The sequence below is a fragment of the Delphinus delphis genome, chromosome 8, assembly GCF_949987515.2.
Source record: "Delphinus delphis chromosome 8, mDelDel1.2, whole genome shotgun sequence".
NCBI classification, from domain to species: domain Eukaryota; kingdom Metazoa; phylum Chordata; class Mammalia; order Artiodactyla; family Delphinidae; genus Delphinus; species Delphinus delphis.
In genome coordinates, this window is record NC_082690.1 from 100,642,125 (window position 1) to 100,659,066 (window position 16,942).

A 16,942-nucleotide genomic window follows, 5' to 3' on the forward strand; every position below is an offset into this window, starting at 1 on the left:
TTGACTTCTCAGCGTCCAGCCCTACCTCACTTCACGAAAGCCTCTCTGCATCGTCTTCAGCACTGCGGGCCCCAGGGGAACAGGGAGCGAGTTCCCCCACCCGCACACACGCACGCACGCACGCACACGTACACACACACGGTGGACACAAGACAAGTACACAGGGCTGCGGCTCCAGGACCCCGGAGTGGGCTATATACGATCCTCGGTAATCAGGGCCCAGCCGGCACCTGAAACTGCCCTGGAACACGCCTCTCTTGGTCGGGCCGGGGCCAAACGCCTCGACCTCCCCTCTCCTGGGCCCACGTTGCGGCCTGGGGAGGGGGTGGCCTTTCTCCACTCCAGGCACTGCCTTAAAGAAAACGGGGGACCGTGCCCACCTGGCGGGCCTCTGGAGGGATCTGCTCATCTGCCCGTCTGGCTCTCGTGCTCCGCCCCCCACTTCTTTAGTATCGGCAAGTCAGGAAGGAAAGGGGCAAAGCAGGAAAATGGCCCCCAGAGCCCCTCCACCAGAGCTGGACCGGTGGGGAATGGGGCTGGTTCTCCCGAGAAATGGGGCTGGATTCCTGGGACCCCTCCCTGGCCCAGCCCTCAGGATCCTTCCCTCACCCATGGCAGGGGGGCCAGGCCAGGCATTGTGCATAAAGTGGTGAGGGCATGATGGGGACCCAGGCCCTTGGCCCCCTGGGCCTCCCGTGGCCCCATTCAGGCCTTCAGCTGGTGCCACTGAGCCACAGGCTGCCGGGGACGCGCAATCATGTCCTTCCAGTGTTTCACCTCCCCGGGCCCACTCTTCCAGGACAGGTAGATCTGGGGAGAAAGGGAAGAGGACGACATTAGTGGCACTCTCTGGGGCGTCACCCCTGTGTCATTGTGGAAACGGAGTGTCAATGGTGGTGACACTCCGTTTCCACAATGGCCTGTGATCATGGGGACCAAGGGGCTTCTGCCTGCAGTGACAACCTACCCCACAGAGGCCCCCCTCTTTTCCTTGTTGTGCCTCCCCTCGGGAGCCTGGGCATGCCTGGCCCTTCCGAATTGGACTCCCAGACTCTTCTGTGGTTTGGGATTGATGGGGATGGAGGCAGTTCTCTCCCACATCCTTCCCTCCCCCACCTGTTGGGCACGGCCTATCTCTCCTTACTGACAATCACTCCCACCTCCTGGGCACTTACTACACACCAGACACTGAGCTAGGGACTTTATATACATAGATCATCAAATCCTTACCTGTGAGGCAGGTATGTTATTATCCCCATTTTACAGATGGAGAAACTAAGGTACAGAGAGACTGACCCATAGTCACAGGATTTATGAGTGGTGCAGAGGGATTTGAATCTAGGTCTTTTGGGCTCTATCCTATCGGCCCAAGCCCACCTGCCTCTGTGTTAGGGGCCTCACAGCCTCGGAGGGCTGTGTGCGTGATCCCCGGGCTGACACCAGCCTTGTGACTGACGATTAGCTAACAGCATAGGGCTCTCTAAGCCACCCAGACCAAAGTGAGAACAAACCCACCTCCACCTTGGTTCAGACAACAGAAGGTAGCACTGTTTCAAAGGGAGCTATAAGTGGTGTCCAGAGAATACCCAACTCCAAAAGGCTAAGCTTCAGAAGAGCTTAGAAATAGGATGGTTACTTGGCCTGAGCTCGTCAAGGAAGGGCTCAGCGGGTCCTGCTAAGAACACATAGTCCCGCTGGGGTGGAGGTGATGCTGTCCTGGAGTCCTGTCCCACTTGTGACCACAGGTCGGCAAGTCATACTCCCTGGGCCTTGCTAGATGGCAGGCAGGGCCAGCTCTCCTCTTCGGGGCCAGCTGCTTCTTTTCCACCCCCAGCAGCTAGGTTCTCCATTCCTATCTGTCTGAGAGGTGTCTCCACCTCGGCCCCCTTCCCTGTGGGCGCCCAGGTCGCCCCTTCCCACTTCCCTCATACAGGGCTGTGCCCTGGGTGATCCACGGTCTCCCCTCACTTGCTCCTGGCATCTACCCCTCCCCTCCTCCTGCCCTGATCACTGGCTTCCTGCACTGCTCCTGGTCAAACTTCCAAGCCTAAATGGACACACATGCCCTTACTAAGAACTCTTCAAAAACAACTTGCATTATGATAGTAGCTAACATATACATCCCGAGTTCTGTGCTAAGCCTCTCGCCTGTGTTATCTGATCCTCCCAGCACACTGTGAGGTTAGGATCGTCTTGCTCTCATTTCAAGAGGAGGAAATGAGACTCATAAAGGTTATGGCTGTTAAGAGGTGGACCTGGCACCTGGATCCAGGTAGGATGACTATCAGGAGCGTACTCTCCACACTAAGCCATAAACAGACACAGGAACAGACATGCATGCGTTCATGTCACAGAATCGCATCCCGCAGAAACTCAAGGCCAGGCATGGATTTGGGGTTAAAATAGGAGGAGAGGTCACTTTCCACAAGGAGAATGTCCACGTATCTCAGGCAATTCTTACGCCACCCTGTGAGGTGCTGTAGGGTTGGTATTAGCAGCTCCATTTACAAATGAGAACGCTGGAGCCCACAGAGGCAAGTGACTGGCCCAAGGTCGCTTGGGCAACTGACCTTGGGGAACCAAGATGAGGTGGGAACCAAAGCCAGGTCTTTGGAGCCTGACTACAGCTCTCACTACTTGCCTCACGCAGCTCACCCTCTACAGACGGGACACTGGGTGACGTTGCTCCGATGTCCTTACCCTGTCAGAGGGTCCTGTCCAGAAAACCCTCTTCTGGGGATCCAGGGCACTTTTTCCTACCACCTCCTTCTTTCCCTGCTCTTCCAGCGGTCTGTCCTGAAGCGGTGGACCCACAGTAGGACACTTAGGGAGCATCTCGTCCAATCCTCTCATTTTGAGATGAAACGGAGGCCCTGACAGGGGCAGGGACTGACGCTCTCTCTCCTGCTGTCCAGCCCTGTGCTCGTCCACTACCCCGGCTGCTTCTCTGGAGAACAGACCCTTGCTGGGGGCCCCCCTACCTTGCCGATGACGTCGTTGCGGCTGAGCTTGTCCTTGTCCATGACGGTGATGACGATGGTTGTCTCCCTCAGCTTCTCCGTAGGGATGTCGAAGGCAAAGGACTCGTTGAAGATGGGGTTCAGGTTCCTCTTCATCGTCACCGTCTTCTTCTTCTCCACCCGCTTGTCCTTGTACATCAGCCACACCTTCACGTAAGGGTCTGGGGGACAGGTGGGGGAAGGGTCAGAGGAGCAGCGGGGGGAAGCTGGGGCTGCGTGATTTCCCCAGAGGGTGAGGAACGCCCTAAGGAAGGAGGAGGGGGGATCGGGGGGGTCAGCAGATGGAGGGGCCGCAAGGGGCCTCGGCCATCACCTAGCGCCCTTCCGTGAACACGAAGGAGAAGACTGAGAGGCCAGGTCTCACCCGAGGTCACGGACAAGTGGTGTCGGAGCTGGGACTAGAACCCAGGCCTCCCCACCGTCATGTTCGCTTTCCTCCTGATTCTGGGAAGGACAGTATCCAAGATGGCGCTGACCCTGAGGGTGCTCCGGAGACAGCGCCAGGGCTCTAGGGCAACGGAGCTGGGACTGGAGGTGGGGCACGGGGGACAAGGGTGAGGGCCACAGCCAGGACCCTGATGTCCACATGCAGTGAGACTCCCGTGCGCCAGAAGCTCCCCGGCCCGTCTGCCCTCTGCTGCGAGAACCGCCAGCACCTGACGTGCCCCCGATGTCCATGGCTTTGAGGTTCCGGGCTTTGATGATGTTCACGATGATGGAGTTGGCAGAGGGGTTGTAGCAGAGAGACAGGAGCAGCTCCCCTCGGCTCCCCTGGGAGGGACAAGTGGAGGGGTGAGGCTGGGCCACTCCTCTCAGCTCCCCTGGGAGGGAGAACAAGAGGGCTGTGGGGACAAGGGGAGCCCGCCCCCCCCGCCCCCCTCCCCGCCCCAGGACCCCTCCACTTGGACCTGGGTGCTTACCCGCCCCCTCTGTCTGTCACGGATGCACACCTGGTCTCCCCTCATCTGGCAGGTCTGGGCCCTGCTCCCCAGGTTCTTTATCACAGCCCAGCCTCCCCTGAGATTGTGGGTGGGAACTGCTCTGTCAGGCCCGCCCACCTGCCCTGCCCCACCCATAACCTTCCCAATTCCCTGAGCTTGTGAGGGGACTAGGACCGGGCCAGGATCTGCCAGCCTCCCAGCCAGGACCCGCAGGTGGGGCCTTACACTCCCATCGCTGCATGGCTTCAGATCCTTCCAGAAGGTCTGCATCTGGGTCAGGTCCACCTTGTTGAGGGGGATGGACACCTCCCCGATGGGGTCATTGCGGCTGAAGCGGTCGTAGTCCAGGACCTGGAGGTAGAGGATCCTCTGCACCACCTTCTCGTAGGGGAAACCTGGGAGACAGACAGCACAGGGGAAGAGCAGGACAGAGTGGCCACACGGGGCCGGGGCAGGGCAACGCTCCTGGGCAGGAAGGCCCCGGGAGGAAGGGGAGGGCTGGCCCTGTGTCTTCCTGCTGCCACCCCACCTGGGTGCAGCCGGCAACACCCACGTTCAGACCCTCCTGAAATGTTAGCAAGGACTGTCGTGGTCTCATCTGTCTCCCTTGACAGTTCTGCGAGGTGGACGGTATCTTGTCCATTTTACGGAGGAGGAGACGGAGGCTCCGATGGCTTAACTTACCTGCCCAGAGTCCCACAGCTAATCAAGAGCAGACTGGGACAATTCATTCACTGGTTCATCACGGGTCCATCTCGGCGACTGGGCAGTGGCCACCTTGCTCTCTGGGTAGCCCTGCCACTGCCGATCATCCTGGGACAAGCCTAGGCAAGTGGCCCCGCCTGAGATGGCCACAGCTGGCAGAAGGCGAGCCCCAGGAGGACTCAGGGCAGAGGGAAATGGCAAAGGCAAAGAAAAAGCAGTAGACGCCTGTCCTAGGACTCTGCGCTTCCCCTTCCTCCTCCTGCCGATGCACCAGCCAGTCCTCCTGTCCTTCCTCATCAGACGGGCAGCCGCCCCCGTCTCCACGGCCACCTCCCCATCCAAGCCGCCGGCACCTCTTGCCTAGATAGTTGCAAGAGTTTCCAAACAGCCCTCCCCGCTTGTGTACTTTCTCTTACAGCCCCTTTGCAACACGGCAGCCAGAGTGATCTTTTAAAAATAGAAATCACATTATGATGCTCTCCTGCCGAAAGCCTTTCAGAGGCTCCCAGTGCACTTAGAATAAAAGCCGTGCGCCTTGCCCTGGCTTCAGGGCCTTCCACAACTTGGCCCGCTGTCCTCTCCTTGCTCATCTTGTGACCGCTCTTCACTCAATGACGGAGCTCCAGCCACCCTGGCTTTTCCTGCCCCAGCCCCACCGTGCCCCGTCCTGGCCTATCCTCTTCCATCAGGTCTCAGCTTTCTTTCCTGACGTGCCAGATGGGGTCAGATCCCCTGTTTTAGACACTAGCGCTTTCCTTTCGCAGCACTTATCTCAGGCTGTACTAGAGGTTTATGTCTCCATGAGTCTGACTCTCCCACTGGGCCAGCATTTCCAGGAAGGCATCTCTGTCCTCAGCCACCGGATCCCAGCATCTAACACTGTTTCTGGCACACAGTAGGCACTCGATTAAATATTTGTTAAGTGAATCAATAATTGAGCAAATGAATAAATGCCCACGAAAGGGCATGGAGTGTGCTGGGCTGGAGCAGGAGATGAGGCCAGAGCGGAGAGCCAGGGGAAGGAGCTTGGATGGGATGGTAGGTACAAGGGAGCCAGGGCAGGTCTGAAGCTGGAGTCACAGCCTTGGGAGGCTTAGTCAGAGGAGGGGCCGGCCTGGGGGGGGGCAGTGGGTGCAGGCCAGCCTGGAGGCCTGAGGTACTGAGATCCTGAACCAGGGTGTGCGCAGGAAGAAGAGAGGATACGTACTACCTTAGCTCAACTGGTGGAGAAGATGAAGGGAGAGGAAGGGTTCTGGAGGATTCTCGCACCTTTTGCCAAAGACGCTAGAAGCACAGAGTTACCTCTCACCAGGGCAGGTGCACTGGAAGAGGAAATCCTATGTTCCTTCAGCCCCCAGACTCTGAATTCCTTCAGGGCCTCTTCCTTATATTGAGGGGGGCTATGGGCCGTGTCTTGCTCACCTTGGAGTACCCCAGGGACCTGTCCAGGTGACTTTTTTCTCTTTTTTTTTGCCACGCTGCATGGCTTGTGGGATCTTAGTTCCCTGACCAGGGATTGAACCCGGGTCCTTGGCAGTAAAAGCACGGAGTCGTAACCACTGGACTGCCAGGGAATTCCCCAGGTGACCGTTGGCATCCATTCAGGTAAAATGCATGAGGACAAGTGTTCTGGAAAGGTTGAAGGCTTCAAGAGGTCCCTGCGCCTGAGTCAGCTCTCTTCAACACCAGAGGAGGCAGTCTCCTATCTGGCAAACTCCTATTCATCCATCAGAGCCCATCATGAATGGCCTCTCTTCTGGGAAATGGTTTTCAGCGCCACCAAGGGGAGTTTATATTGGGTTCTCGCAGCATCTGTCACGCAATGTATGGCTTAATTATCTACACATCTGTGTCCTCCAAGGAATGCCTTGAGGGTCACAATGGTGCCTCATTCTTTTCTGTACCCCAAGTACCCAGGACAGTGCCCAGCCCATACTAGATGCTGGGTAAATGTCTGCAGAAGGGATCAGTGGATTGGGGCTCTGCCCATAAATTTCACCCCACCAGCTGGCTACATACACCTGCAGACAGACAGCCAAGCCTCTCACTGGTTGTGCCATCTCTAAACCTGTTCCCATGCAGAACTGAGGAGGGAAGAAACGAGCAAGCACTCACTAGCTCACCCTCAATGATTTATTTAGTGGGTGAGCTGGCTGTCACTGTGCCAGCTGAAGGGGTGAGATATCAAGTGGCTGGTACACCAGATGGGGAAGATTCCTGATTCCCTGGGGCACACACTGTAGGTTCTGAAGAGCCAGGGCACCAGGCAGTCGGCAGTTGGTGTTGTAGGGATTTATTCTCACTGGTTGAACACAGCTGTCAAGAAAGGGTAATGGTTTCTCTAAGTGGGGTCCAGGCACCCAAAGGGCCTGGGACAGAAATCACTCCCTGATCACGCACCCAGTTTCCTGGTTACCTTGACTCCTCAGAGACAAGAGATAAAGGTGGGCCTGCAGGAGAGAGGAAGGATATTTGCCTCTAGGACCCGGGGGCATGGCTCAGAGCTCTTGTTCCTGTGCATCTGGGGGGGCCTGTCCCGAATAGGGGGAGGGGTCAGAGAAGGGCAGCCGATGGAGTGTGTTTAACAAACTGGTATAAAGTGTTTTCTGGGTGTTGTAAGTGCTTTTACAATGCACTGAGTTGTTTAACCCTCACTAGTATCTTTATTTTACAGATGGGGAAACCATGGCCCAGAGAGGTTCAGGAACTTGCCTCTGGTCACACAGCTAGTAAGTGGCAGAGCTGAGATTCAAACTCAGGCAGCCTGGGCCATGGTAAGAGCCTGGGCTCTTACCCACTACACTACGGTCACTGCAGGTGCCCCACCTCTGGACCCTGCGGCTGCCTTCCTTCCTCCCTGCACGCCTGAGGATGGGTCCTGTGTCCAGGCAGGGGCCCAGCTTTCCTCCTCGGCCTCTGGCTGTGATGCTGGTTCCACTCAGCCCTGTAACCTCATCCCAGCTGGACACGGTACGCAGCAGGTTAACCGGGCCGAGTTACTCGCCCGTGTGTGTCGGGACGCGCGTGTGCGCGCACCGGTACGTGTGCGTTTGTGCATGTGGTCACGTGGAGGGGGGAGGGTTGGGCGGGGGGTGGAGGAGGGGAAGAGGGGGACTCTGGGGGCAGGGGCAGTGCAGCCTCACCTTCAAAGAGGAAGGTCTCGTTCCAGTGGGGATTCAGGTTCTTCCGCTTCACCTTGGTCTCCAGCTTGTGCTTCTTGTCTGGCAGCAGGTAGATCTTGACGAAGGGGTCGCTGGTGCCGCTGAAGTCCTTGGCCGGCAGCTCCTGGGCCTTCATGATCTTCACGGTGAGCGTGGACTCCTGGAAGTTGTAGCCGACGCTGAACTGGATCCGGCCCAGGTTCTCTCGGCTGCAGCCCTCGTGGACCTCGTCCTCCTCAGAGCCTGGGGAGAGCTGGGGGCGGGGGAGAGGCAGGCAGCGCTGGGGAGGATTCTGCTTCCCTGAAGCCCCCTCTGCAGCCCAGCAGGGTTGGGAGGCCTCGCTGTGCCCAAGGCCGGTCCAGCCGCCTCCTCCCCCTGGTCACCACGCGGGGCTGGTGGTGGTACAGCCCACATTCAGATCTGGGTGAGGATGCTGAGGTGGAGGGCAGGTGCCCTGACCAGGGTCACACAGGGAGGGAGGGGCAGAGCCGGGACAGCCCCTGAACCCCAGAGCAGCGTGCACCCCACTTCCCAGCCTCTCAGAGCCCCGGGTCTGCTTCGCCTCCCCTGGTGCACCCTGGGACCCGCCCCCCACCCAGCCCCCTCCTCCATCTTTCCACTCTTCCAACAGCCCTGCAGGGTCCCCTGCGAAATACACCGACACAAAAACCTGGGCTACAAAACAGATGAGGGAGATTGTTCTCATCTCGAAAGAGTTTACCACGGTATTTCTTTAGAAAGCGACTCTGGGGTTCTGAGGATGATGTGATTTACAAAATGAGAGAGGCGAGTTTTCAGAAGCAACGTCTGTTTGTGTAAGGCAGGGACACTAAAAGTACAGATTCCCAGGCTCCATCCCTGGGGAGCCTCATTTGATGGGGCTGGGGTGGCCCTGGGCGGCAGAATTGTGTAATAGGAGCCTCAGATGACAGTACTGCAAACCAAGGCTGAGGACCACTGGAACGGAGGCTACACCTGCATTCAGCCCTCATCCCCCAGGGGTGGCACTGGAGCCGACCCAGCAACCGACAGACATGTGGGGGGTGGCATGGTGTCCCATTCCCAGGAGGATGTTGAAAAACTAGGAAGTAATTGGGGGGAGGGTCTCCCAGCCAAGTGTTTCCAGTTGTGGTTGCTCGTTGGGGACACCTGGTTAGGTTTTAGAATCTTGCCCATCCCCCAGCCACCTGGTGGTTAATAGATACCTAATAAGGACCTACCGTATAGCACAGGGAACTCTACTCAGTACTCTGTAATGACCTATATGGGAAAAGAAGCTAAAAAAGAGTGGAGATATGTATACGTACAACTGATTCACTTTGCTGTACACCTGAAACTAACACAACACTGTAACTCAGCTATACTCCAGTAAAAAAACAAAAAACGCTCCTGAGGTGATTGGGTAAGAGCCAGGGTAGGACTCAGGGTACCACATTTATGACAAAACTGCTGGTACCGGTTTGCTTTCTCTCCTTCCCCTGCAGGAGACTTCTCTGTGCCCTCCCCCTTCATCGTGGAGAGGTGACCCCAGGCTCTGAAATACTAATTAATACAGATGATAAGAATGCGTATAGTGCCCACGAACCGCTGCGGAAGACTCTTACATCACCTCTTCTTACTGAATCCTGACAACAGCCGGGAGAGGCAGCTATCACAGCTCTCTAGCTGAGGAGACTGGCTCAGAGAGGTTAAGTCACACGTCCAAGATTGCACAGCAGTATGGACTCTCTCTGACTTGAAAGTCCACTCTTTCCACCAAAACAGGCCCACATCCCAAGACATTCTGAGACTTCCTCCTGCAAGCCAGTGAGGACTCAACTGCCCTAGGCGAGGAGTACCCAAATCACACTAACGATAGTAACTACCCTGCTCCTTGTACTGTATGCTTTGCCCTCCTCTACTCCCTACAGCATCCTGATGAGGCAGGCACTACCATGCTCCAACTTGGTTGGGGGCACAGAGAGATTACTGCCTCAAGTCGCCTGTGACTAAGAGATGAGCCCGGAGTTCGAACCCAAGTCAGCGCCCAGCCACCATGAGTGCCCTTCCAGCTGCCCTCACTCTCACACTCAGATCTGAGGCTTCACTAGCCACACCCCGGGTCCTGCCTGGAGGTGGAAGGGGGGCCGAGCTGCCTCCCTTGCTGTTCTCACAGTGGAAGCGGGTCCCTCAAGCCCTGCCCCTTGGCGGGATCCAGGCAGCCCTGCAAGCTCCACCCAGGCCCGCTGAGAATCTGGCTTCCCGACCCAGATCCGGTTTTCCCCTGGCGCTCCTTCCTTCTCCTCCTACCAGTCACACTCCCTTTTAACCTCAGTTTTTGCATCTGTAGAATGGGACCATGAGACACACCTATGTTACGGGGTTCCAGGGAAGGTTAAGGGGGGGTTTACATCACTTTCGTGGTCCTGCTCTGTGGCCCGGCGCCTGCCACTGCTGGCCATGGACTGAGAGCCTGGGCATGCAGTCCCTGCCACGACCACTTGCCCCTCCACATTCCTTCTAAAGTTGGGGTGGAGACCCTGGTGACTGGAGCCCAGGTGGCCCCAGCCTCACCTGAGGCTGGTCACTTGGATCTTGGTTCCCAAACAAGGTAGTCTTGGATGAGAGGCCCAAGCTGGGCCAGTGGACTTCACCTCAGAAGTGGGCAGTGGCTCTGTGCCCACCCCCAGCCTTCCCAAACCACAGCCCTGAGTCTTAATTAACCAGCTGGGGCGGGGCCTCGATCTGTTTCCATGGCAACCAGGCTAGCCCCCCCCCCCCCAAGGGCTGGAGGAGGTGCTGCCTGAGCCCCAGCTCTGGCAGAAGTAAGCAGGGCAGGAGTAACTCAGATGGGGATGCGGCCCAGACTCCTCTCTGACCCTGTCCCCTTGGTCCCTTTGTCTGTAAGGCTGCGGGTGCCCGACTCCTGTTTCTCCACGCCTGGGGCAGAGAGTTCAGCCGATGGTTTACTTCTGCCCTGTTCATCTTCATCATCACTATTAATGCCAGTGACCCAGCTTTGGCCTAGGGCTAGGCAATTAGACCCTGCCTGCCCACCTCTGAGCATGTGCTGAGCACGTGAGAGGGCGCTGGGGCCTGCACTTCCTCCTTCTGCCTGTGGCTCTCCCCCCCCCCCCCCCCGCCCCCAACCGGGGGCAGCAAGGGGTAGGCAAGCTGGCTGGGAAAGGGCCGTCCCTTCTGGGAACCTGGCTACCGGGAAGCTGTAGCCAATTAAGAGGCTGCACAGAGAGGCAGGATGGACTGTGGCGATGGCCCGTCCAGAGGAGAGGGTGGCTGGGCTGATCTACATGGATGGGGGAAGACAGAGAGGAGGCGGTGCAGGACCAGGCACTCAGGGCCCAGGGGGCAGGGAGAGGGGAGAGGTGGGGAGGCCCAAGGGAGACCAGATCTGGAACGTGGAAAATCTGATGCTCTAATCTGCATCGAGAGAAACGCAGATCTGGGGGCCCGTAGCAGGCTTGCTGACTGGGAATCTGCATTTTAACAGCTCCCCCAGTGATTCGTGTGCCTATCACAATTTGAGAGGCGCTGGGCTAGAAAAGAAGAGTGTGGATGGATGGTTAGAACCGGCCGAGCCCTGAATGGCAGGAGGGTGGGGCCTGGGGGCTCCGGGGGCCCCGGGGAGGCTGGGGGCTGCGGTGTCAGAGCAGTGGGCAACGGGCCTCTGAACTGAATGACGTCAGGTCTGGCGAGGGCCTGAGAGCCCACCGAGCCCCCTTCCCTCCCTCTTTGGGAGGAATGGGGGAGACAGGGAGGAGGGAAGGGGGAAGAGGAAGCGGGGCCCAAGTCCCAGTAGGAACCTAGCAGGCACCGGGTTCCCACCCTCACGTCCTCGCCCAGCCTTCCTGGAAACTCTGGGCTGCCAGGCCTGTGACTGACTCCCGCCCGAAATCTCCAGCTGCCAGATCACAGTGTGCTCTATCGCCCTGGGGCCTTGGTCCCTCCAGGAGCTCTTTGAAAAGTACAGATGAGGCAAATGGCTGTGACTCACTGCTGCCACCAGGGGGCGCCATGTGAAGCCACAACCTCTCCCGTGGTGAAAACACCCCAGATCCATAAGACAGGGATCCCGGGAGGCTGGGGTGTGGACAGGAGAACCCCAGCACAGCTGTTCCCTCATAGGAACTAGGACCAGAGGGGTTCTGCTCTCCTGTTCTCTTTGGGCCTCAGCTGGCTCCCCAGCCATGGGGATATGAGACCCGCTCCACTGGGAGCGCCACCCGAGACCGCTACTCAGTGGGATGCCACCCCAAGAGAGGGGACACCTTCCGCCTCCAAGCCCTCGCTCCACTAGCCTCTCCTTCTAGGATCACATAGCAGGTTTCTTGGGCCCCTGCTCAATCCAGAGACTGGAGGAGGGTGGGAATTCTTAGTCTCTCATGACAGATGACCATGCTGGTTCCCCTGCGTGACTCCCACGCTGTCACCGATCTCCACGCCTGCCCCTCCCCCGGCCCCGGGCCTCCTGCCCGTCTCACCATGAGCATCTCACTGGTGAGGGAGTTGACGAGATCCGAGACGGAGGAGTGAGGCTCGGTCCGGCGGTCAGACTCATCGTGGGGCGTCTGGCCCGGCACTGGGGCTGTGTTCACTGCCTTCCCTCCGGTAGGCAACCTGGGGGTGGGAGGAATCCGAATGAGCATGGACCTAGAGGCGGGCTGGGCTGGGCGCCACGGGTCTGGGTGGCAGCAGAGCCTCCTGAGACCCAAGTCGCTGCCACCTCCTGCGGGCCAGCAGGAGCTACGCTTTTGTCCATGGGGGCAGGGCCGTCCCCCTCGCCTCTGCCCCAGCGCGATCCGGCTTTGACTTCCCCGGCAGGTGCCTTTTCGGCCAGTGTTCCCACTCCTGCTGTTTCCCAGAAAATCCCCTACCCTTCAGCCCCTGCTTGCATGGTGGTCTCTGAGCATCCTCCCTCCCCAGAGGCTCCATCCATCCCTGCTTGCCCCAGCCTGGGAGGTTCCCAAGACGGCGTGTCCTCTCTCCGTGTCATTACCCTAGGCAAACACGCCCAGAGCACCTGTCTCCTGGAGGCCCCACCTGTTTGCTCAGGCTCAGCGGGAACACAGGTGCCCTTTAGACACGAGACTGACCAGGTGAGCTCAGGACCACTGTCCGTACAGCTCTGTCCAATAGAACTTTCTATGTCCACCCATGGTTATTGAGCATTTGAAATGTGGCCAGTATGACTGAGAACTGAATTTTCACGGTTGTTTGACTTAAACTAATTTAGATTTAAATAGTCACCTATTGGACAGGGCAAATCTACACCCCCTTGCCCAAACCCGACCCTTCTCCCACTCCGAGGGCTACATGTTTGATAAGGCTCTCGCCCAGGGTCAGAGAAAGACAGGGTCCCACCGAAAAACCCCAGATCTGACGGCTCCACTCCAGGCCTTGTGTGCACCCCGGCTCCACACTGCCCCCGGCAAGCTGGGCTCTCTGGCCCAGAGGCTGGGTGGTGAGCCCAGTCTCCGTCTAGCTGGGGTTCAGGAAGGGGGCATTAAAAGCCTGCCCAGGGACCAGGCTGGAACACCCCATGAGGAGGAGAGATGGGGGCAGGCAGCGAGGAAGACGGGGTGATGGGAGCACAGGGCTCGAGATGGGCTACAATAGAACAGCTTCGAGAGTACCAGAGCCACAGACTCAGACACACACACAGGCTGGACACAAGCCGTGGCCCTCGGAATGGACCAGCCGCCAGCACACGGTTGACTACGACAGGCAGACAGACATGCACAGGATATGCCAGGCCCTGGAGGAGAGACACCAGGACCCAACAGCAGGGTGTGCACACGCTCACACACACACACACACACACACACACACACACACACACACACACACACACACGAGTGCACACAAGCCTGACAGACACCCAGGGCAACACGGAGAGAATGGCAGGGGCAACCAGGCAGGTCAACCAGAGCAGCAAGATGACAGACATACAGCGATGTGCACACTTAGATCCTGAGAGGACACACATTCAGGGAGGCCCCGGCATGCCAAGGTGCGCATGTGAATTGGGAAACGCTGAAACAAAAAAGCAGGGAGCGGTTTCGGGGACAGACGCTCTGAGAATCAGAGGCACGGCGCACCTGCTGTGAGGGCCTGGCCTTGCCCGGACGACACGGAAACGCCCCACCCCACCCGGGAGGCGCGGGGCGCCCTCCCAGAGGTGCGGCCAGAGCAGAGCACACGCACATATACACACACGGACACGTGCTCACACAGACAGGCACGGGGAGGAGGAGACTGAAATAGCTGGAGAGGTAAAGTCAGGTTAAAAATAGAGTGGGAGAGGAGGAGAGAGCCGAGATTGACTGCTGAAGGTATGAGAAAGTCGGAGTTATTTTGGCCACACCACAGCGTCAGCACAGCTGCAAAGCAGCCTGGGAAGAGATGGTCAGCGCCACTGAAGCTATCGGAGGTCACAGGACAGAAAGGGACAGAGAGACAGGAGCACAGAGGCAGAGGGAGAGGCGGAGGGCCCGTCACTGGCCCAGGGACATCCCTGCGAGGAGCAGATGGGAGGAAGGAGACCGGGAGGGAGGGGGAGAGAGAGAGGCCGAGAAAGGTTAGTCGGAGGCGAGTGAAGAGGCTGCGGGGCGACGAGGGGACAAGGAGGAGAGTAGAGGCAGAGAGGAGGCGGGGGACACACACCGGGACAGAAGAAACATGGTGGCTTCGGAGCGAGGGCAGCGTGGGGGTGGCCAGGTCCCGCCCGGCCCCGCCCCCGACTCCGGTGGGGGTGGGGCCACGGGGGAAACCATTCGGATCCCAAGGAGCAAGGGTGAGCGGGTGGCTGAGAGCATGAGGTGCGCATGGGTGCAGGACAGCATGGGCGAGGTGGAGCGGGCACAGCAGGGCGTGGGAGCCAGGGGCGGCCTTGGCCTCCTTCCCTCCCTCCTGGGCCCAGCAGCATTCCGAAGTTATTGGGGCCCCGGCGCTGAGGCCCAGGGGCTTGGGGGATCCTGGATGCGGGGCTTCAGGGCCACCAAGGACCCTGGGAGTGGGGGGCAGCGACTTGCTAGATGCACCCCACCTTGCTTGGGACCTGGAGTGGCCACTCCTCCTCCCAGGGCCCTCCTGTCTCCCAGGAGCCTGCTGCTAACAGACCTCGGGGGCAGAATGTCCTCCCCAACACAACAGCCAAGGGCCACCCACCCGTTACCCCGGTGACATCCGGCCAAGGGGTCAGCTGGGTGGAGAAGGGGGCACTGGGGCCGAAGGGCAGACCCTGGGTCTGGAGGCAGAAGCTGAGGAGGAAGGGACAGCTGGCCCAGGCCCACCATTCCAAGATTCATGCAGCCAGGAACCCAGAGGGGTGGAGCCCTAAAGCGCCTTGTGGGTGGTGCTAACGCCAAGCTTGGGGATGGGAGAGTGCCGGGCAGGAAGCACCCTTGCAGTGGCCGATCACCTGGGAAACCCCCCAAGAGCCTCGAGAAATGAGCTTCCAGGATGGGGAGGGCGTGACCGGGTGGGAATGGCCTGTGTCCACTGGGAAAGTCGGGCTGGGTTGGGGCGTGGGCCCAGGGCCTCCAGCTCCACACCCACCTTTCCCAGGGAGGCAGGGGACGACTGATGTAATGATCAGAAGGGGTGAGTGTGCTACATGGAGTGAGACCTAAGTGGCGAGGAGGTAAAAACAGGCTGTGGGTGAAAATGGAGCCAGTTCATGGGTTAACACATGGGTGACATGAAATCTCGTTTCCAGCCTGCATCTGCTCCCTCACGCTTCACACCCTTCTCGACAAGGGGGTCCTTAGCAGGTTTTCAGAGGGCTGCAGCCCTGCTCCTGCAGCCTCTGGCCCATGGCCCCTGGCCCTCTGGCCCGCCTGCAGCCCAGCTCTGAGCCCTGAGCTCAGGAAGCCAGGACCCCGGTGGCTCCAGGGGGTTGGAGGTGACAGACTCCGTTCCTCCCGCACCCCAGGACTTGGGCTCAGGGTGTGACACCATCTGTACCACCGAGTGAAAGAGCTGGTCCCACTCTCCCCTCCCACTCTCTGGGGACTTCTGGCTTTGTCCACCATAGACATGCAACTGGGAACTCGGGATGGGAAGAAAATAAGAGAGTTGGTTTCCAGAAGCCACCAGACGGACAGGCAAGTCAGCTAACTTGGCCTGTCCTCCCCTAACACACAGGCCCCTGGCAGCAGCCCGGGACAGTCCCTTCCTGCACCTTCAGGACTCTTAATAAGCAGGCGTCAGGGTCTCCGCCTGGCTGACAGGCTCTGACAAGCGCCCCAGTCCGGGGGTCTGCTCCCTCATTAGAGGCTTAGCATGTCCGAGCTCGAAGGGGTCACCCTGTCCAATCCTTCATTGCACAGGTGAGGAAACAGAGGCCCAGAGAAGGGCTGTGACTTGCCCAAAGTTGCAGAACGAGGCTCTGGTAGCAGAGCAACGAGGAGGCAACCTGGCTGCCAGGCCACACTCTCCTGTGGGCCTTTTCTGATGAAAAGCACACCTGGCCAAGGTGATGAGGCCTCCTCCCACGATCACAGGTGTGTGGCTGGCCCAGCCCAAGGCCAGGTGGGAGAAAGCGGCCAGACCAGGTGCAGGATCATCCCACCTTAGTGATGCTGCCTGAACCCTGGGACCTCTGATCTTTCCCCGTCCCCTTCTCCGTGAGAGCGCTTCTAACGGGGGCCTCCGAAGATGCCTCCCTGCATTCCTGGTGGCCGGGGCCACGATGGTTGGATGCCCAGGCCTCGGCTCAGCCTGTGCTGTGGTCACACAGGCTACCCCTGAGGGCCAGCAGCAGGGTTCCCGGTGACAGAGGGCCTGACCAGCACCTGCCGGCTGCTCTCACCCCCCCACCCCCTATCCCATTTCCTCCTCCTGGTACCTTGGGCTCAGGGGCTGCCTTTCTGGTCACCAGGCCTCTCCCAGGCCCCAGACCCTTCCCACCAGGGGCTCCTCTTCCATCAGCCGAGAGCAGCCGTATCACATCTCTGCAGGTGTGTGTGTGTGTGTGTGTGTGTGTGTGTGTGTGTGTGTCCGTGTGTCCATCACCCCAGCGGGACCTCCAGGCAAGAGGGAGGTTGAGGTGGCGGGGATGAGGGAGAACAGGCTGGCGCCCCTTCCCTAACATCCCCGCCGCCCACCAACCACCGGA

General features: G+C 59.0%; 1 protein-coding gene across 6 annotated transcripts in view; it reads right to left on the reverse strand.

Annotated features, from left to right (window-relative positions):
- The window catches only part of SYT7 (synaptotagmin 7), a 58,737-nt gene continuing 41,795 nt past the window's right edge, over positions 1–16,942 (reverse strand). For all 6 annotated transcript variants that reach the window (XM_060017460.1, XM_060017458.1, XM_060017456.1 and 3 more), the window contains 6 exons: positions 12,306–12,441; positions 7,810–8,080; positions 4,187–4,356; positions 3,677–3,791; positions 2,982–3,181; positions 1–810 (listed from right to left, as the gene is read on the reverse strand). In XM_060017460.1, the coding sequence (XP_059873443.1) occupies positions 706–810; positions 2,982–3,181; positions 3,677–3,791; positions 4,187–4,356; positions 7,810–8,080; positions 12,306–12,441 (997 nt within the window). In that variant the 3' untranslated portion in view covers positions 1–705. The remainder of the gene's footprint in view (positions 811–2,981; positions 3,182–3,676; positions 3,792–4,186; positions 4,357–7,809; positions 8,081–12,305; positions 12,442–16,942) is intronic.